We start from the raw sequence: 22,943 nt of genomic DNA on the forward strand, positions 1-22,943 counted from the left end.
GTTATTTCTCAAGGATTGATTCAAAACTGAGTTTGGAACTGCATCTTTTTACATGTTTATCCTCGAAATACCTTACATTCGGTATATTGTCTTTTATTTGGGGTGGAAACTCAGGAAATTTTTGTAGCCTGTTCCCCTTAGAACTTTTCTCATAGCTCACATGTCAGTTGATCCTCCCTCCATCTCTTATTTTCTTTAGCCATTGATCAATCTCGCTGACCATTCTCTACCTCCTGATCATAAGATAATTACAGATATGGAAGGCCATTTGACATTTCATTTATGCTCTAAATAAAAAGGGAATGAGTATTTTTGCACACAAACATTCTGTCTGGCCATGCATGTGCATTCTGAACATGGCAATGTTAGTGCTGTGCATTCTCTGAACTTGGTATTCACATTGCTTATTTTTTGAACTCGATAGAAATTAGTGCTGCGCATTCTCTGAACTCGTCATTGTTATCCTAATAGTGGGACAAGAGAGAGAATGAGAATAATGAGCTTTCTCTGTTTCTTCAGGCTAAATAACTGTTATGAATTTGTATACAATTGCTGTGTTGTGTGTTTGATCCAGGTGGATGTCATCAAGCTTCTTGAGGTTTTTTTGGAGCTGCATTCATCCAGGCAAGTGGAGAGTATTCTATCACACTCCAGGATGTTGATGGTGAGGATTCAGGGATGATAATGCCATTGAATATCAGTGAGAAATGATTAGATTAGCTCTTGCTGGAGATCGCTATTGCCTGGCACTGGTGTAGCATGAATCTTACTTTCCACTTATCAGTCCAAGCCTGAATGTTATCCAGTCTTGCTGCATATGGACACAGACTGCTTCAGCATCTGAGGACTTGCTAATGGTGCTGAACGTTGTGCAATCATCAGTGAACATCCCCACTTCTGACCTTTTAATGGAGGGAAGGTCTTTGAAGCAGCTGAAGATGGCTGGACCTAAGACAATACCCTGAGAAACTCCTGCAGCAATGTCCTGGCACTAAGGTGATTGACCTTCAATGGCCACAACCGTCTTCCTTTGTGCTTGATAAGATTCCAATCTGTTGAGAATCTTCCCCCATGATTCCCATTGACTCTAGTTTTGCTAGGGCTCCTTGATGTCACACTCGGTCAATTGCTGCCTTGATGTCAAGGGCAGTTACTCTCAGCTCACCTCTTAGTTTCAGCTCTTCTGTCCATGTTTGGACCAAGGCTGTAATGAGGTCAGGAGCTGACTGGCCTTGAACAGAAACTGAGCATCAGTGAGCAGGTTATTGCTGACTAAGTGCTGCTTGATACCACTGCCATGACCTCTTTCATCACTTTGCTGATCATTGGGAGTAGACTGGGGCAGTAATTGGCTAGGTTGGATTTGTCCTTTTTGTGTGCAGGACGTACCTGGGCAATTTTCCACATTGCCGGATAGATGCCAGTGTTTTAGCTGTTCTGGAACAGCTTAGCTAGGGGCACAGCTAGTTCTGAAGCACAAGTCTTCAACCAGTGCCTTCAGCTATTTCTTGATCTCACATGGAGTAAATCAAATTGGCTGAAGACTGGCATCTTTGATGCTAGGAATCTTAGGAGGAGGCTAAGATGGATCATCTACTTGGCACCTCTGGCTGCAGATGGTTGCAAATACTTCAGCCTTGTCTTTTGTACTGAAGTGCTGTCGTGTCTCCCCCCCCCCCCCCCCCCCCTTTAGAGATAAAGGTAAAGATACGAATTAGGAGCAGGAGTAGGCCATTCAGCTCCTCAAGGCTGCTTTGCCATTCAAAAAGATCGTGGCTGATCTGATTGTGGCCTCAACGCCACTATCCTGCCTGCCCCCACCAATTTCATTTGCTAGTCAAGGATCTACAAATATATACTGACCCCACCTCTGCCACTCTCTGGAGAAGAGAGCTCCATAGACTACCGACACACAGAGAAAAATTCTCCTCATCTCTGTCTTTTTTTTTCAGCTGTGTCCCCTTGTTCTGGTCTCTCCCGCAAGGGGAAACCTCTTTTCAACATCCATTCTATCAAGCCCCCTCAGGATCTTATATATTTCAACAAGATCACCTCTTATTCTTCTCAACTTCAATGAATACAGGCCCAAACTGTCTAACTGTTACTCCTAAGATAACCTCCTCAGTCAAGGAATCAGTCAAGCGAACCTCCTCTGAACTGCTAATGCAATTATCTCCTTTCTTAAATAAGGAGAACAAAACTGTGTACATTATTCTATATGTGGTCTCACCAGTGCCCTAAACCAATGTAGCAAAACACCCCTACTTTTATATCCTATTCCCCTTGTAATAAACAACATTTCTTTTGCCTTCCTAATCACTTGCTGTACCTGCATACTAACTTTTTGTGTTCATGTACCAGGTCACCCAGATCCCTCTGTACCTCAGAGTTCTGCAATCTCTCTTCATTTTGATACTATGCTGCTTTTTGATTGTTGCTGCCAAAGTGGACAAGTTCACTTTTTCCCACATTACACTCCATCTGCCAAATTTTTGCCCACTCACTTAACCTACCTATATCCCCTTGTAGGCCCCTTATTCCTTCTTCATAACTTACATTCCTACCTATCTTTGTGTCATCAGCAAATTTAGCAACTATACATTCGGTTCCTTCCTCCAAATCATTGATGTAGATGGTAAATAGTTGAGACCCCAGCACTGATCCCTGTGCCACTCTACTCGTTCCATCTTTCCAACCTGAAAATGACCCATTTCTGCCTGCTCTTTCCTTTTAGCCATGCAAATATGTTACCCCTGCACCAAGAGCTCTTTCTTTATGTAGTATTTAAGAGCAATTAGTTAGTCCCACTTCCCTGTTCTTTCCCAATTATTCCTGCAATTTTTTTCTTTCAAGCATTTTTCCAATTCCCTATTATACTCTTTTACCTCTTGCATAAGGGTGTGAAGTGTTGTATGGATTTGCAGGCAGAATTCAAACCTGTTGAATTGCATCTTAAATGTCATTTCCACAGCCGTCAAGTCCTGAAGTAGGACTTGAACCTTGGCTTTCCAGCTCAGACACAGGAGAACTACCAACTGAGTCACAAGGTTCCCCCAAGCTGCCGCAGTAGTATTGCAGGAGTGTCCTGATTAGTGCCTAGTAGGTATTATTCTCTGTGGAGATCAGTGGGCTGAAGGGCTTTCTTCATCTGAAACTATTTTATGACCTTGTGTTAAACTGAAGAACTACTGCAGAAAGAAATGCATTCCTCACAAATTCAGCACCTGCAAAACAAGTCATTGAATGCAATGGTGGAAATCAAATTGCATCCAAAATACTGCAACACACCCCAGTGGCTTCAAACCCTCCCAACTGCAATATTCCAACCACAACAGGACACCAGCTCCACACCACTGCTTTATCTCCCAATTGGCTCCTAATATTTTCAAAGTCCAGCAATCCTATAAAAACTCTACAACCTTGCCCCCACTGTTGCTGACACTTCAGTGTGCTATATGTTACCTACTGTCTTGTGCATGTTGAAGCAAAGTATAATAATCAAGGACATTTACTTGCTGTTTCCATTCAAAAATGGACAGAGTCACTGCATTCAGTCTTCACAGAATCAGTTTAATTTCTAGAATAACTTGAAAACAAATTAAATTTGACTTGTGTAGTTAGTGCAAATTGTGGCCCTAATAATCTTGATATATTGTGTATTACATGATGATTGTTACATTGTTGCTTACTCCTTCCCCTCTCCACCAACCCAACTTCCTTCCCTGACTCACCATAAGCTGTGTCTCTTGTTTGAGAGGACTGTTCTATGAGGAGAGATTGGACCTATACTCTTTGGAGTCCAGAAGTATGAGAGGTGATCTCATTGAAGCATACAAAATTCTTAAAGGAATGACAGGGTTGAAGTGAGAGGCTGTTTCACCAGGCTGGACAGTGGTTTTTAAATTGTGGTCCACAGATCACCAGTTGTCTCCAGGATCCTCCAGGTGGTCCTATGGACTGCTCCAAAATGCAACACCAGAAGTGAGGCCATACGAGAGAACAGGCCAGAAACTTCATCCGTGCCACTTGCATGCTGTCACACAAACCAGATTGGCTCCTGCATGCACAGCACATGTAGTCATAAGCGCAAGCAACAACAATGTAGATATATAAACAAAATTTATGTTACTGTTGCAACGTAGAACCGCAAGATCAGATTTTCAACATTTGTAATGAAAACAAAGAGGAACTGGCTGAATGTGGAGTTCAACATGGGACTGAAGTTTTCCAACTTGGAACCAGACATCACCTCGTTGGTGTCTCATCAAAAGCAAAGTGTATTTTGCAGTGAAAATGGGTCTGGTAGCTTGTCTGTCTTTTGACTCGCCTAAGTGGCCTGCAGACAAAAAGCTTGAGAGCCATCGGTCTAGAACTACCAGTTATAGCCTCAGGATAAAGTGCTGACCATTTAGGACTGAGATGAGAAGAACTTCATTCAGAGTTGCCAGTCAATGGAATTCTCTATTTCGGGGGTTGTGGTTGCTCTGTCATTGAGCATATTCAAGACTGAGATTGATAAATTTTTTTGACACTAAGGGATACAGGGATGGTATTGAAAAATAGAGTTGATATAACAGTTTAGCCACGTTTTTACTGAATTACAGAGCAGGCTTGGGAACCATATGACTTATTTCTGATCCTATTATGTTCTCAACCCCCTTTAAATTACAACCATCTTAAACTATCTAAATAAAGAGTAAATGACTTCATGTTCATAAAATCTTTTTTGGAATGCAAGTAAAGAAAGCCATATTAGTATTTGCATCGAAGCCATTATAAAACACCAAAAAGCAAGGGTGATGTGTTGTCTTAAAGCTTTGAGATGTGTTCATTCCACACAACCATATCCTTTCCAGTCTTGCATTAGTATGAATTGTTTTCACCCAGAAATTGAAAATAGCTGTTATACCTAATGTTTTGTTGGCCAACAGCAAAACAATTAAATAAACAATACAGTTTACTTTGAAATGAGTTTACATTCTGTTTACTTTTTATTTAGGGATCTTGAATTCTTTCGGAATGTTAATGAATTTGTGAATGTTTGTTCATATTTCCTCCTATACTCTTGTAAGTCGTGAATTTTGTTGGGGTACAGAATCTTAGGCGTGGCAGCCCAAGCAATTATTTTGGGAACTTGGATAATAGGTGTTCACCAGCTACTGAACTATGGGGGCATCCTGTCTTTTTCAGCTATCCACACATGTAGTTCCATATAATAACTGGGTAATTATTAGGACCAGGCACTACAGTGGATTTAGCCTTTTTCTCATCATATCCTGGTGATTTAAAAAAAAAGTGTTCATGGGATCTGGGTGTTGCTGGTAGGCTAGCATTTATTGCCCATCCCTAGTTGCCCTGGAGAAGGTGGTGGAGAGCTGTTGTCTTGAATTGCAGCAGTCCACGTAGCATAGGTGCACCCATAGTACTGTTGGGGAGGGAGTTGCAGGATTTTGATCCAAAGATGACGAAAGAACAGCAAAATCTTTTCATGTTAGGATGGTGTGTAACTTGGAGGTAGTGGCCTTATGCACCTGCTGTCTTGTTCTTTGAGGGAGAAGTAGCGGGTTGAAGATGCTGTCTCTGAAGTCTTGTCGAGTTGTTGTAGTGCATCTTGCAGATGGTACATAATGCAGCCACGGTGCACCTGTGGTGGAGGGGATGAATGCTTTAGGTGGTGGATAGAGTACCAGTCAAGAAGGTTTCTTTGTCTTGGATGGTATTAAGCTTCTTGAGTGTCACTGAAGCTATAATTACCCAGGCAAGTGGAGAGCATTCCATCACACTCCTGATTTGTGTCTTGTAAATGGTGAAAGGCTTTGGGGAGTCAGGATATGAGCTACTTACCACAGAATACCCACTTCTGACTTGCTCTTGTAGCTACAGTATTTATGTAGCTGGCCCAGGTAAGTACCTGGTCAATGGTGATGCCCAGGATGTTGACAGTGGCAATTCAGTGATGGTAATCTCATTGAATGTCATGGAGAGGTAGTTAGACTCTCTGTTGGAGATGGTCATTACCTAGCACTTGTGTAGTGCGAATGTTACTTGATATTAAAGCCAACAGTTTTTAATAAAATCCCTTTTCTGAATATGGGTGTCCCTGGCAAGACCACCGTTAGTTGCCGATCCGTAGTTGTTCCTGAGAAGGTGCTGGGTGGTGCCTTAACCATTGCTGTTCATATGGTGAAAGTACTCGCACAGTGCTATTATGTAGGAAGTTGCAGGATTTTGATCCAGCAGTGATGAAGGAACTGCGATATCTGTCCAAGTGGGATGGCAGGGAACTTGGAAATGATAGTGATCATATGCACCTGCAAGCCTTGTCCTGCTAGGTGGTGGAGGCTGCAGGTTTGGGAGACATGGTCGAAGAAACAGTTGTCCAATGCTTTTGTGAATGAGACGAGTAAATGTGGCAAATATATCATGCCATTTAGTGATTAAACTGCAAACTTTCCTAGTCTGCATAATTTTTATTTTCTCCATAAAAAATTTAGCATTATAATGGAATAAAAGTAAATTATATACTCAATGTGAATGTTTGGACAACTGGATGGCTAAAATGGGACAACGTGAGCCGTTTGGAAACTAAATAAACTTACACATCGTATCTAAGCAAATTGTTGGAAAGATCATTGTGAAACACCATTGTGTCTGAAAAGTTGGGGTTGTGTGGAGAAGAAGAAAAACAGAGGAAGAGCTTCCAATTGAGGATGCACTTACAGAAACACCAGGGGGAATACAAAGTTGGAGAGTTACTAATGAAATACCATTCAGACTTTTTAAATTTGTAAGCAGTGTCTCTAGTTCCAACAGGCTCTTTGGAGGAATTCTAAACAACTTTGCACGCAGAAAATAATTTTGCTCCTCTTCTGTGGTTGGCCAGAATTATCCAGTTAGTATGGACCTGAGGTAACCATTGAAATCTGCTCTTCATGGATCAGTGGCTTTCACAATAGTTTGTGTATATAAAATGGCTAAATTATGTAAATGTAAATCTTTCTTTCCTGTATTTCATAAATGAGTTGTACCATTTTCATTTATGGTACACATTTGGGTCGATTTTTATCTTTCCGCCTAGACCTCGAGCAAAGTTTGGGCAAAGGATAGAAAGGCAAAGGTTGCAATTAATGGAAGGAAAATATGGTTGGCTCTATAAAGAGTATGTAAACCTCTCTACCAGATTTTCCTTTTTGTAGTGCGTCCAGGTTACGCTTTATGCAAGCAGTGGATTACCCTTTGGGCATCTGTAGACCATGAATGTTGTGGGGAGACATCCAGTAGTTTCCAAGATGAGACAGTAATTAGCTCATTGAGATATAATTTGTCTTTATTCACCCCTTGGCTCTCCCCAACATCCTAATATTGAGGTTTCTGATCAATTAGGAAACACATCTTTTTTTCCAGATCATTAGGTAACAGTACATTAGCTGCAAAGGCCATTTAAGTTTGGAGGGAAAGGTTCTTCCAGCATTTTCAGTTATGACGTGAGTAGGGAGGATAGATACATCTAATTTGAATCGCATAACTTGTAAGACTGCATGGTTCATGTGATGCAAAGATCTGAAAATGCTGATCCGATTCTTGATGAAAGTTGATCAGTTTATTTTCTTTATTTCCTTCTTCCAAGTACTGCTGTAATCGAAGTATCTTGGCATGGCTGTGTATCCTTATTCAATTAATTTGCACTTGGGGGAAAAATTGGATTAGCAGATGAAAGTCCAGCACAGGCTTGATAAAGGCATATCATATTTCACTAACTTGATTAAGCTCTTTGAAATAATGAAGAGAGTTGATCTTGATGATGTACATATTGATTTTCCAAAGGCATTTAATAAAGTAGCACATACAGACCATTTGTAAAATTGAAAGCCGTGGGATTGAAGGGGCAGTTGCAGTATCGATACAAAATGGGCCAAGGGGCAGAAAACGGAGAGTGATTGTGAATGGTTGCTTGTCAGACTAGAAGACACCATATGATGTTTCCCAGGCCCAAGGACTGGTGTTGAGATCACTACTCTTTTAAATTGTATATTAATAACCTGGGCCTAGGTATGTGCGGCATCATTTCAAAGTTTGCTGGTGACTCAAAAATTGGAAATGTAGCAAGCAATAGAGAGGATGTCACAAGCTTCAGAAGAACGTAGATAGACTGGTGAGACAAGTGGCAGTTGAAATTTAATGCAGCATGAAATTATGTACTTTGGTAAGAAGAATGAGTGAGGACAGGCAATATAAACTAAATGTACAGGGTACAGAAATAGGCACGCCTGGGTGCATATGTACACATGCCCTTTGCAGGTAGCAGGGCAAGTTGAGGTGGCTGTTAAAGATAAGGGATCCTTGGTGTTACACATAGAGATATAAAGCGCCAGCGAGGAAGTTATGCTAAACCTTTAGAACTCACTTGGTTAGGCCCCAGCTGGAGTATTATGCCTATTTTTGCGACCACCACATGTTCAGAAGGATGGCAAGGCCTTAGAGAGGAGATTTACCATAGTTGTTGCCATAGATGAAAGACTTCAGTTAAATTGAAAGCCCAGAGAAACTGGTGGTATTTTCACAACAGCGGAGGTTAAGGAGAGACTTAAACGTGATGTTCAAAATCATGAAGGATTTTGATAGAGTAAGTAAGGAGAAACTGTTTCCAGTGGCACAAGAATCTGTAACAGACTTAAGGTAATTGACATAAGAACCAGCAACAGTGTAAGGAAAACATCTTTGACCTAACAACTTGTTTGGATCTGCAATGAAAGGGTGGTACAAACTGAATCACTAGTAACTTTCATAAGGGGACTAGATGAATACTTGATGAGAAAAAAAATTAAAGGACTATGGGCAAATCTACCTCTACCTTAAAAATATTCAATGACCCTGCCTCCATGATCTTCAGAGGCAGAGTTCCAAAGTTGCAGAACCCCCAGAGAAAAAAATTCTCCTCCATCTCTGTCCTAAAAGGGCAACACTTAATTTTAAAACAGTGCCCTCTAGTTCTAGACTCGCCCACCAGAGGAAACATCCTTTCTATGTCCACCTTGTCAACACCATTCAGGATCTTATATACTTCAATCAAGTCACCTCTCACTTTTCGAAACTCCAGTGGAAACAAGTCCAGCCTGTCTAATCTTTCCTCAAAAGACAATCCAATCCAGGTATCAATCTAGTAAAGCTCCTCTGAACTGTCTCCAATGTATTTACATCCTTCCTTAAATTAGGAGACCAAAACTGCACACAACATTTGAGATGTGTGGTCTCGCCAATGCCCTGTGTAACTGAAGCATAACATGCTTACTTTTATGTTCAATTCCTCTTGTAATAAAGGATAGCATTCCATTAGCCACCTCTATTACTTGCTGTACCTATTTTTTAATTCATTCACGGGGATGTGGGCATCACTGGCTAGGCCAGCATTTATTGCCTTCCCTAATTGCCCTTGAGAAGGTGGTGGTGAGCTGCCTCCTTGAACTGCTGCAGTCCCTGTGGTATAGGTACACCCACTGTACTGTTAGGGAGGGAGTTCCAGGAATTTGACCCAGTGACAGTGAAGGAACGGCGATATATTTCCAAGTCAGGGTGGTGAGTGGCTTGGAGGGAAACTTCCAGGTGGTGGTATTCCCATGTATCTGCTACCCTTGTCTTTCTAGATGGTAGCGGTAGTGGGTTTGGAAGGTGCTGCCTAAGGACTCTTGATGAGTTTCTGCAATGCATCTTGTAGAGGGTACACACTGCTGCTACTGTTTGTCGGTGGTGGAGGGAGTGAATTTTTGTGGAAGGGGTGCCAAACAAGTGGTGTGCTTTGATCTGGATGGTGCCAAATTTCTTGAGAGTAGTGGGAGCTGCATTCATCCCAGGCAAGCAGAGAGTATTCCATCACACTCCTGACTTGTGCCTTGTAAATGTTGAACAGACTTTGGGGAGTCAGGAGGCGAGTTACTCATCACAGATTCCTAGCCTCTGACCTGCTCTTATAGCCACAGTATTTATATGGCTAGTCCAGTTCAGCTTCTGGTCAATGGTAACCCCCTCCAGGATGTTGATAGTGGGGGATTCAGAGATGGTAATACTGTTGAATGTCAAGGGGCAATGGTTAGATTCTCTCTTGTTGGAGATGGCCATTGCCTGGCACCTGTGTGCCACAAATGTGACTTGCCACTTATCAGCCCAAGCCTGGATATTGTGCAGGTTTTGCTGCATTTGGACATGGACTGCTTCAGTTTTGGAGGAGCCACGAATGGTGCTGAACATTGTGCAATCATCAGTGAACAGCTCCACTTCTGACCTTATGATGGAAGGAAGGTCATTGATGAAGCAGCTGAAGATAGTTGGGCCTAGGACATGACCCTGAGGAACTCTTGCAGTGATGTCCTGGAACTGAGATGATTGACCTCTAGCAACCACAATCATCTTCCTTTGTGCTAGGTATGACTCAAGCCAATGGAGAGTTTTCCTCCTGATTCCTATTGGCTCCAGTTTTGCTAGTGCTCCTTGCTGCCACACTGCTAAATGCTGCCTTGATGTCAAGGGCAGTCACTCTCACCTCATCCCTGGAGTTCAGCTCTTTTGTCCATGTTTGAACCAAGGTTGTAATGAGGTCAGAAGCTGAGTGACCCTGGCGGAACCCAAGCTGAGCGCCAAAGAGTAGGTTATTGCTAAGCACGTGCTGCTTGATAATGGAGAGTAGACTGATGGGGCAGTAATTAGCCGGGTTGGATTTGCCATGGTTTTTTTTGTGTACAGGGCATACTTGGGCAATTTTCCACATTGCTGTGTACATGCCTGTGTTTTAGCTGTACTGCAACAACTTGGCTAGGGACACGACAAGTTCTGGAACACAAGTCTTCAGTACTATTGTCGGAAATTTTCAGGGCCCATAGCCTTCTCAGTATCCAGTGCCTCTAGATGTTTCTTGATATCACGTGGAGTGAATCAAATTGGCTGAAGACTGACATCTGTGATATTGGGGACCTCTTGAGAAGGCTGAGATGGATCATCCACTTGGCACTTCTGGCTGAAGATTGTTGTGAATGCTTCAGCCTTATCTTTTGCACTGATGTGCTGGGCTCTTCCATCATTGAAGATGGGGCTGTTTGTGGAGCCTTCTCCAGTGAGTTGTTTAATTGTCGTTCACCATTCGCGACTGGATGTGGCAGGACTGCAGAGCTTAGATCTGATACATTGGTTGTTCTGTTTATCACTTGCTGCTTATGCTGTTTGGTATGCAAGTAGTCCTGTGTTGTAGCTTCACCAGGTTGGCACCTCATTTTTAGGTATGCCTGATGCTGTCCCTGGCATGCCCTCCTGCACTCTTCACTGATCCCCTGGCTTGGTGATAATGGTAGACTGGGGGATATGCCAGGCCATGAGGTTACAGATTGTGGTTGAGTACAATTCTGCTGCTGCTAATGGCCCACGGTGCCTCACGGATACCCAGTCTTGAGTTGCTAGATCTGTTTGAAATCTATCCCATTTAGCACAGTGGTCGTGCCATACAACATGTAGGGTATCGTCAATGTGAAGACTGTGTGGTGGTCACTCCTACCGATACTGCCATGGACCGATGCGCCTATGACAGGCAGGTTGATGAGGATGAGGTCAAGTATGTTTTTCCCTCTTGTTCATTCTCTCACCAGCTGCCGCAGACCCAGTCTCGCAGCTATGTCTTTTAAGACTTGGTCAGCTCAGTCAGTAATGGTGTTACCGAGCTACTCTTGGTGATGGAGATTGAAGTCCCCCCACCCAGAGTACATTCTGCACCCCTGTCACCCTCTGCTTCTTCCAACATGGGGGGAGTACTGATTCATCAGCTTGGGTGAGTGGTGGTGGTGGGGGGGGGTGGGTGGGGGGAAGAAGGAGAGGATACGTTACATGGTAATCAGCAAGAGGTTTTCTTGCCCATGTTTGACCTGATGCCATGAGACTTCATGAGGACCCCAAGGGCAACTCCCTCCTGACTGTATACCACTGTGCCGCCACCCCTGCTGAGTCTGTCCTGCCAGTGGGACAGGACATACTCAGGGATGGGGATGGTGGTGTTTGGGACATGATCTGTAAGATATGATTCCATGAGTATGTCGCGCTGTTGCTTGACTAGTCTGTGAGACAGCTCTCCCAATTTTGGCACAGGCCCCCTGCATAATAACTTTTGTGACTCGTACACTAGAACACCTAGACCCCTCTGCACCTTGGAATTCTGCAGCCGTTCTCCTTTTAAGTAATACTCTGCTTTTTTTATTCTTCCTGCTAAAGTGAACAACTTTATATTTTCCCATATTATACTTCATCTGCCAAAATTTTGCCCACTCACTCAACCCTTCTGTATGCATCTGCAATCTCCTTATGTTGTCTTCACAACATACTTTCCTACCTATGTTTGTGTCATCTGCAAATTTAGCCATCATGCCTTCACTCCCCTCATCTAAGTCATTGATATAAATTTTAAAAAGTTGAAGCCCCAGCACAGACCCCTGCGGGACTCCACTTGCCACATCCTGCCAATCAGAAGACCACCCATTTATGCATACTCTGTTTTCTGCCAACCTTCTATCCATGCTAATATGTTACCCCCTATATCATGAGCGTTTAATTTTCCGCAATAGCCTTTTATGTGGCACCTTATCAAATGCCTTCTGGAAATCGAAGTACAGCACGTCTACAGACTCCCCTTTATCCACAGCACATGTTACTCCTTCAAAGAACTCCAATAAATTGGTTAAACATGATTCCCCTTTCACAAAACCATGCTGAGTCTTCCCGATTACCGTGAGCTTTTCTAAGTGCCCAGCTATAACCTCCCTCATGATTGATTCTAACGCTTTCCCCATGATAGATGTCAAACTAACTGGCCTATAGTTTCCTGTTGTATTTGAACCATAGAACCATAGAAGTTACGGTGCAGAAAGAGGTCATTCAGCCCATCGTGTCTGCGCTGGCCAAAAAGAGAAAAAGGAAACTGGTCACTCATTTTAATCCCACTTTCCAGCATTTGGTCCCTAGCCTTGTAGGTTACAGCAGTTCAGGTGCAGAACTAGGTACCTTTTTTAAATGAGTTGAGTGTTTCAGTCTCAACTATCAACTTCGGCAGTGAATTCCAAATGCCCACCACCCTCTGGATGAAGAAGTCTTTCCTCATGTCCCCTCTAGTCCTTCTACCAATCACCTTAAATCTATGTCCCCTGGTAATTGACCCTTCAGCTAGGGAAAACAAGTCTTTCCTGTCTACCCTATCTAGGCCTCTTATAATTTTGTACGCCTCAATTAGGTCACCCCTTAGCCTCCTCTGTTCTAAGGAAAACAGCCCTAGCCTATTCAATCTCTCCTCATAGCTGCAGTTTTCAAGCCCTGGCAACGTTTGCTATTTTCCAATCTGATAGAACCTTTCCAGACTCTCGGGAATCTTGGAAAATTAACACCAATGCATCTACTATCTTATTAGCCATCTCTTTTAAGACCCCAGGGTGAAATGCATCAGGACCCGGAGACTTGTCAGCCTGCAGCTCCATCAGTTTGCTCAGTACTACTTCCCTAGTGATTGTAATTTCACCAAGTTCCTCTCTCTCTTCCACTACCTGATTTAAAGAAATTACTGGAATGTTTTATATTGTATCTTCTAGCTCCAACAAAGAAACGGCATAGGCACAGTGGGTCAAATGGCCTCCTTTTGTGTTGTATCATTCTATGAAGGGCAAAAGGAACTCTGACAAAATACCTGGATTTGGCATAGCAAATAGAATGTCAGTAATGAACAAATGAGCAATGAAATTATATCTTGTTGAAATTCTGATCTGGCTGATGGAAAAAGAAGTGATTTCTGTGTAGCAACTCCATACTACTTCAGAGTAACATCCAGTATATCCACAAGATGGAAATCCCAGCACAAGCTGAGGTTCTATTAAATTCATATCTTCTGATTCACCAAATAAATGTGTCCAAAAATATGATTGAAGTAAAATTATGTAAGTGGAAAACAGTTTATTTTTAAATAAACTTTATCAATAATCATGAAAACCATCAAAAATTTAGCAACTAATCCAATATTGAATTTTTTTTTGAAAGTATAGATTGCATGTTGGTTTAAATATTTTACATTTTCTTGTCATATCATTTATAGGTTATTTACAGCTTGTTTGATCAGTAATTTTACATACTTTAGGGTCAACATGGACACGGAGATGGGAGCAATTGGCAGATCAGGGTGCAAGGAGTTGTAGTAACATACCTGGCAGTGACATTCTCTTGGATTTTCTAGGAACAGCTGTGTTCCCATTTTCTATCTTGCATTATCCAGCCTCTCCATGTGTTCTCAGGTTAGTAGGGGTGAGGAACTTTTCAGTTTCCCCGGTTCTAATGTATGGGTGTTCCATTTGTGCTGAATCCAGAGTGTGCTGTGTGAGGAATGTATCTTCTTGTGGTTGAGTTGCATTTGTCAAAGCATCCCAGGTACACTTGTATTCTTCAGGGCAAGCCCAGCAGGCAGGAGATTGGGTCTGAGGGGGGGATCTTAATGTTCATCACATCCTTTGTGCTTTCCCAGATATCTGCTCAGAATGTTTGGATTTTGATACTGGGTGAGCCTTGCCATATCCTCTGATATATTTTTAATGATTCAGGGCCCATCCTTAATTAGTTATGACTTGTCACTTATACTTAAATCTGGCCTGATACTGTTTTTAGGGCCTACTGTATGTTTGTTAAAATCAGCTTAATCACATTATAAAATTGTTCAGGTAATCCTGCAGCTTTCCATGCTCTGTATCTTTTGCTTTTGGTGAGAACTTTAAATTTTAAAAAATTTGGTAGGGGCACAAATTTGTGTAACATTGTTAGGTGTGTTAATGCCTTGGTAGTTAAATGTTTTGCTTTTCTGTCAGTGACAGCTGTCTGTAGAATGTTGGTTGTTTGATTGTAAGAACAGGAATGAATGTGAGGAATGCTTCAAGCATTGGTTTTATGTTTAAGTTTTGTTCACTGTTCCTTTTACTTAACAAAAAATTCATGTGCTTATTCAACCCAAAGGCATAAAAATCAATGTCAAAACCAGTTCAGAAGAAAAACTGATGTAATTTTCTCAGAGCAAGGTTTAAACTGCAGAGTTCATGTTCTTTTATGGAGTAATGATTTTTTTTTCCTCTGGCATTGGGAGTTTCCACTGCTGATGTGCTTTGGCAAACTTAGCTTAAACTTCAAGGCTTTCTATAACATGCACAACCTTCTTTTGGATCTAGTTTGATTTTCCAAGATGAATCTTTTTAAAGATGGAGAACTAAAACATAGCATACAATTGTGGTTTCTGCCTGTGAAGACTCCTTAATCTAGAAAGATTTTGGAATTCACTAATTTACATGTATTCCATGCATGTTACGATGCTATCGAGTTCTGTGAATGTGATCATTGTATTCGAGTTCTAAAATTGCTTGTGTTTGCAAATTTGCATTACCTGCAGTAGAACTGTGAAAAAGGAATGAAGGACTTGATATTCAGACAATAATTCAGAGCTATGGTTACAGTGACCAAGTATTAAAAAAGAGACCATGAATATTGAGATTTTCTTTTTATTAAAAATTGTAATCTAGTACAATATTAGTTGTGAGCAAAGTGCAATTGAAGCTACCTTGGCCTCTGAATTTGGTATTCAACAACAAACTAATCAGATTTAGAGAGTGCTGTGACGAAAGTATAATAATTTTCATAATATTTTTCTGGTTTATTGTGAAGTAGGTTTATCATGGTAAGTATGGTTAGGTCTGTCTGTGTGTTTTAATTACATTTGGAGTCATGTAGACTGCAAGTTTGAAATCATCAAAAGCAGCTAGGTGCTTGACATGCTAATGAGTAATCATGGATGCAGGCTTAGCATGTAAGGTGTGAAGAGAATTTGCATTTTTAGAGGGATTTAGATTTCAAAGGAATCCTAGCCAGATACGTAAGGCTAAGACGTATTTATTTTTCCCAAAGGTTACTGATAATATTTATTTTTATATTATGAAGATACAGTTTCAAATATGTATAGAACAATATAATTTACACATTAAAAGGAGAGAAACATATATAAAAGAGAATGAAAGGCTCTGTGGGAAGGCCATGTAAGATCTAACAAGAGTGTGTGAAATAGCCTCAATGAAGCCTCCAGCCATAAGTCTGCTATATAATGAAACTGAAGTTGGGGAAAAGCCATTTGGAATTCCACTGTCAAGTGGGTATTGTGTTCAACTTGCCGCCTCTGTTTTAAATCTAAGATCTATTTTGGACTGTTGCCTTAAAGGGAATTTAACTGGGAGTCAGGTTAATTAGTAATTTTAGGATTTGTTATAGTAGTAAGTAATTGTAGTCTTATATGTGCTTGAAATCTTTTATTTTGTTAATTAATATTTTAATTTAACTTTTAAAATCTCTGAAGGTCTTGGTGGACTCATTACTTTTGAACTCAGTGTACACATCTTGTAATAAGTACGGATTAGAAAACTGTTGTGATAGCACGACCAAGTTTCCCTTGTGGATTTGGTCTGCCTGGCACATATCATTTGCCATGACCTAATGGTGATTTTCTAAATTTGTGCAAATCAGGTGCTACATTTCCTACATTTCAACAGTTGTTGTACTCGATGGCTTTGAATCACTTTACGGCATTCTGAGATGTGAAATGCTGCCTCCAGATTCTGGTATTCCAAAGTTTTCCTTGCCAACCACCCATCCTCCATCCTCTGAAAACTGTACACTCATGCAGGAAAACCCTGCTACTCATGCCCTATCTTGCACTAAATTGTGCCTACCCTCATCACAGTTCCTCTTGAATATCTGTTATATTTGGTTTGGTATTAAAATTTAGAAGTTTTTATAAATAAAAACAGAAAATGTTAGAAATACCCAGCTGGCCATCCAGTAGCTCAAAAAAGAACTGACAAGAGTACATTTCAGATAGAGAAACTTTCTCAGAACCTAGAAGGGGTTAACCTTTCTTAATATAAATTTAACTGAAGACCCTTATTTTTACTTTGAAATTAAAGGATGGTAAAAGAGAATGTACTGTTATCTATCTTGCAACAGTTCTTTTCCAAACTTTGATGGAGGTATACCTTTGGGATGGATAGTATGACTGACATTATCAGAGCATGGCATAAAGCCGTTTTGTCTGTGGTAGCATTCTGAGTCAGAAGGTTGCGTGTTCTCAATTTCACCCCAAAACACGAGTGGATAATCGTGACTGACAATCCAGCACAATTCTGAATGCATACTGCACTGTTGGAGATGCCAAGGTGTTTGTCCCCTCAGGTGAATGTAAAAGACCCCATGGAACTTGTCAAAAAGACCAGGGAACTTCTCCCACTGTCCTGGCCAACATTTATTCCTCAACCGACAATGATATAAGAGATTATTTAGCCATTTATCGCATTGCTGAGTGTGGGATGTTACTGTGCGGCAGTTGGCTGCCATATTTTGTGCCATTACAGCAGTGATGACTTCATTGGCTGCAAAGCACTTTGGGATGTCCTGAGGTTCTGAAAGGTATTATATGAGCTCAAGTTTGTTTAGTCTTTTTCAGTCATAATTCACTTATTACTCCTTTCCTTGTGATCTACATTGGCTCCTGGCTTCCAAACATCTCAAATTTAGAAGTTAATCTTTATGTTTAAGGTCCTTAATAGCCTTGCCCTTCCAGACCTACAACACCCCCACACCATCACAGTGCTTATTCTTTGAACTCTGACCTCTCATACATACTTTCCCTCATCACCAATGGCAGCCATGGCTTCAGATGCTTAGGCCCCATGCTCTGAAATTCTGTCCCTAAGCTGTTCCACCTATATACCTGTCCTGTTTTAAGAGCATTCTTTAAACCCACATCTTTGACCCAAGCTTTTGGCTGCTTATCCTAATAGCTCCAAATTTAACTAAGCTTCAATTTTTTTTTGTATGATTATGCTCTTGTGAAGCCCCATGGAGTATTTTCAGTATCAAAAGCACCATGTGTCACTACTTATATATGTCCTTGTCGATTCATATCGCATGCGAAAAGTGGCAAAAATATTTTATTTGGTTACTGGTCACAAGCACATGTGGATTGAGTAAGCATATTTGGTTACATTTTTTGCAGCTTCATATTAATCCCCATCATTTAAATTTCAACAATAGCGACAAATATTTTGCTCCAGGGTGCTTTGAGGCAAGACTTAGATTTCTATTTATATATTCACATGCTGAATTGCTTGTCATTTTCCACCTTCTCTCCTTCTCCCTTGGCAGTTCTTAACCTCCTTGCAAAGTGATAGTGAATTCTTATATGTATGAAGGAGCTGTGTTCCTTCCACATTTGGTGAACCCCTCAATTTTTAGTGCAAACTACCATCCCAACTGTACCTTTGTATAAACCAAATCAGTATTAAAGCTGGCAACACACACTGAAGGTGCCTTAGCCTTCAAAATGCAGTGACATTTACAATGCTTCAAAGCGCTACAAAATGTACAATAACAATAAGATTGAATGGGCTGCTCAGCTTTGACCTAGGTATTGGATTCGGACATGACAAAGGCACACCCAGCCCAGTGAACTCTGTAAATCCCCCCCTCACTAACATCTGGGGACTTTAGCCAAAATTGGGAGAGCTGTGACACAGATTAGTCAAGCAACAGCCTGACGTAGTCATAGTCACAGAATTCTGTTTCCAGCCAAATTCCCAGATGACGACTCCTTGTGTATCCTGTCTTACCTGCAGGGCAGACCCACAAGAGGTAGGGGCACAATGTGATAAATTTAGGAGAGTGTGGCCCTGGCAGCCCTCAACATTTATTTCAGATCCCATGAAATCTCATGACATCAGGTCAAACATGGGCAAGAAGACCACCTGGTGATTACATCTCCTGCCCTTCCTCAGCTGATGAATCTGTCCTCCTGCATATTTAACACCAGTTGGAAGTAGCATTAGGGGTAACAATTCTGTGATTTAAAAAAAAAATTGGCACAGCCCATTTTTATTCTGAAGTAATACTACTGAAAATGTATGATATTGCTTCAATGAAAACAGGAAACAAATGTGCACAAATTATTTTGTTAAGCTTAAAAGCACATGCTTTTTTCTTGCATATAAGCTGTTGCATTTTTCTGTTTATTGATTAAACTTTGAAAACTAAGAACAAGTTTGTTAAGTAGTGATTTAGAAAGGGCACTGCAGAATTGCACTGATCTATCAGAAACTGCTTTTAGAACTTTTTTTAAAAATAAAAACTCTCCCAAGAGAAAATTATGGCCTCCATTGGAAGTTTGCATGCTGGGGTCCTTAGAACTTTAGGGATCTGTGAGGAAAATCTGATTTCTGATTTTTATGTATTTGTTTACTTTCTCTTTATGCTGCCCTACAATTACACAAAATATTTTCTGCAATTAAGTTATGGTGCCCAAATGTATATTTCCACGGAATCACCCAAATAGAACAGTTTGATAAACAATTGTCTATACAGTTATATTTAGAGATTTTAAGTATTGAGATTTTTTTTAAGATAGTATAATAAATGCAAATGAGGTCTCAGTTGGATAGTTCCTTGGGCAGCCTCTGTGACTTTAGTAGGCAGTTTTTCTTTACATCGCGCACGCAATATTTCCTTAAGCACGTTGGGACGTTTTGCTACATTAAAGGCATTTAAATGCTATTTGTCATTGTCAAGTTAAATTTAATAATTTTGTCTAGTTGTTGAGGTATTGGCTAAGTTGTGGCCCACATAAATGGCTGTAAGAAATGGTTCGTTGCTTTGTTCTGAATAGGCAAGTTACTTACAAAGTTACCTCAGGAAGTATGTATACATGCATGAGGTTTCAGTCATCATGGAATTCATATGTTGACTGCACACAATATTGCTCCTTTTAGAAAGTGTTTGCTTGTGTGGATTGCTATCCTGTGTGCAGAACTATTCTGAAATTTCCATAATGGTGAAGGATATCTGGAATTTGAATGATAGGGTTATTGTATAGATAAAGTTTAATCAGTTCAGGGGTTTCTTTCCCATAAGTATTTATAGGCCATTGAAGGTGTCGGTGCAAAAAGAGGTTTTAGTTTAGACCATTGAATGTGGATGCAGTGTTAAATTGATTCAAAGCATTGGATGAGCTGCAATTGGATTTAGTTGAAAGACTTGGGGCTGAATGGTCTACTCTTGTTCTTATGTCTCCTAAATTAAGAAAATACAGTGCTGGGAATTTTGTTTTTAAAGATAAATCAATTAAGATCGTTGTAGATCTTGTTCTACCACAAAATGGGAGAACAGTTTGAACTAAAAGTAATCTTTTTAAATGTTTCTATCCCATTAATGGTGAGGTTAATGACAAAGTTTCACCTATAGTGAACAAATAGATATTGGCACTGATTATGAAAAGTGTTTATGACAATGCCTGAAATTTTTGTACTTTGTGATACCTAATGAATTGAAATCCACTAGTATTACTGGAAAAGGATCAAGCATAAACGAGTGTTATTGGAGGTTTTTCGAATAAGAAATAAGTGCCTAAATGATGAACGAGTGTATCTTTTCCTCTTTCTACAGATGCTCCAAATGCTGAACAGCATGATCTCTTCTGTCAGAAACTCCAGCAGTGCTGTGTGATTTTTGATTTCATGGACTCTGTTTCTGACCTAAAGAGCAAAGAGGTCAAAAGAGCAACCCTGAATGAATTGGTGGATTTCCTCACCTCAAATAGAGGTGTCCTTCTTGAACAAGCTTATCCTGAAATAGTGAAAATGGTATGTGACATGTGCCCATAATGGATGTCGTCTGGTGTATTTTTTTAAATTTTGTTCTGGGTCATACTTCATTGAAAAACTTCTATTAATTGGTGTTCATTTTGATAGTGGACAGGCTCTTATTGGCTGGGACAGAGAATTAATAAAACACAAGCCACTGACAACATTTTAAACAATTTCAGATCAGCTGTTACAGAATACAGTCATAGCATTGCATCTGGCGTGGAAAGCAAACCTCATAGCTCCTAACTATAGGAGAAATTTGTATATTGGCATCTGAATTCATTGGTCACATGGGTCCTATTGGTACTTGAGTAAATATGAACTAGTGAATCAGTAATATCAGGAACCTCTTAGGACTTTCACAAATGAACAGTCAGCTGAACAAAAATATCATTTAAGGTCTGCCAGTATTGGCTTTTGAGTACTTAAGATGGGCTTCAAAGGGCAAGGCTTGGATCAATGTTCTCACTTAGAGATTAACTAATGCTGAGGGGAGGGTTTAAACTAATATGACACCGGAAAGGAAAATGAAATACAACGATTTCAAAATCCCAATAGTCTAGTCTTTGGCTGTCTGTTCACCACATTTCTGCAGTGACTGATCTGCTCACCTGGTATCCTAATCCCCCATTAAAAACATTACTGTCTTTCTTACTCTCTAGCCCTGTCATTTCACCTGGTACAGCCTTCATCTGCACTTGCTTGGGACACAAACTTGAACATATATGGTGGACAACTGGTTCATTGCCAGATTTGGCTGGACCACGTAAAGCACTATTGGTTCCTGTTCTCCTCTGCCAAAACTCATTATTCCTGGAATACAAAGTTAACTTCCAATTTCTTTTCACTACTACAATCATCCTTTTTAAACCACTATTCTCCTGTCTCTTCCACCTTCACCTCCAACAGCAAGCATGAGGAGCTCATGGATTTCTTTGTCACTGGGATTGAGACTATCTGTATAACTTTAAGCTGCTTTCATCCCTTCCCTAGCCCACTGGGCTAAGCTTCCGCTAAGGTTCTCTCTTAGCAGAGCCCTGTACTTTCATCTTTTTCTGCTATCCCCATCCCTCTCTGAGCTCATCTTGTCTGTGAAGCCTACATCTTTCTCCTTCAATCTTTTTCCAATTAAATTGCTGACTGCAAATTTTCCTTTTGGTCCCCTGGTTGGCTGATATTATTAATGATGCATTCTCCTCAAGTACTGTTCCTTTCCCTTGAAAAGCTGCCATCATAACCCCTCTTTCAAAAAAAACAACAATCCTTGACCCATCTCCTACCACCCCTTCTCCAAAGTCCATGAACATGCTGTCACCTCCCAAATCCTTGTTCATCTTTTCAAGAACTTCATGTTTTAATCCCTTCAATCAGGTTTCCACTTCTGTCATAATATTGAAACACCCCTTATCAAAGTCGCAAATGACATCCCATGTGACCATGACCATGGTAAACTATCCCTCCTGTCATTCTCAACCCGTTTGCAGTCTTTCCATGGTTAACCACATAATCCTCTTCTCAGTCGTCCAGCTAAGTGGGACTATACCCACTTGGTTCCACTCCTAACTATTGAGCTGTATCCAGAGTTATTTGTGATGGCTTCTCTTCCTGGGCGCACCATTATCTCTGGAGTTCAACTAGGATCTATCCTTGGCCTCTGCTCTTTTTCATCTACTTGCTGTCCCTTGGTGGCATCATCCAAAAACAGGTAAGGTTCCCTATGTATGCTGTTGACACACTGCTCTACCTCAGCTCCAGCTCTCTCGATCCCTTAACTGTCTGTAAATTGTTAGACTGCTTGGTGGATCTCCAGTACCAGATAAGCAGAAATTTCCTCCAATTAAATATCAGGAAGACCAAAGCCATTTTCTTGGCCCCTGCCACAAACTCTGTTCCCTAGTCACCCCTCTCCCTGACATCTGCTTGAGGTGTACCAGACTGTTCACAACCTTCATGTCACATTTGATTCTGAGATGAGCTTCTAACCACGTATTCAGGCCATCGCTAAGACTGCCTATTTCTATCTCTGTAATATCACCCGACTCTTCCCTTTCCTCAACTCAGCTGCTGCTGACGCCTTCATCTTTGTCTTTCCTACCCCTAGACTTGACTGTTCCAGCACATTCCTGGCCAGCTCCCATCTTCATCCTCTATAAACTACACCTCATCCAAACCCCTTACCTATATACTAACTCTCAGCCTGTGCTTGTTTACCTACGTTGG

General features: G+C 40.9%; 1 protein-coding gene across 4 annotated transcripts in view; it reads left to right on the forward strand.

Annotated features, from left to right (window-relative positions):
- The window catches only part of ppp2r5a (protein phosphatase 2, regulatory subunit B', alpha isoform), a 181,176-nt gene that overhangs the window by 61,374 nt on the left and 96,859 nt on the right, over positions 1 to 22,943 (forward strand). For all 4 annotated transcript variants that reach the window (XM_078557029.1, XM_078557027.1, XM_078557026.1 and 1 more), the window contains exon 2: positions 20,524 to 20,720. In XM_078557029.1, the coding sequence (XP_078413155.1) occupies positions 20,595 to 20,720 (126 nt within the window). In that variant the 5' untranslated portion in view covers positions 20,524 to 20,594. The remainder of the gene's footprint in view (positions 1 to 20,523; positions 20,721 to 22,943) is intronic.

This window comes from Cetorhinus maximus, chromosome 14 (genome assembly GCF_964194155.1).
Source record: "Cetorhinus maximus chromosome 14, sCetMax3.hap1.1, whole genome shotgun sequence".
NCBI lineage: Eukaryota > Metazoa > Chordata > Chondrichthyes > Lamniformes > Cetorhinidae > Cetorhinus > Cetorhinus maximus.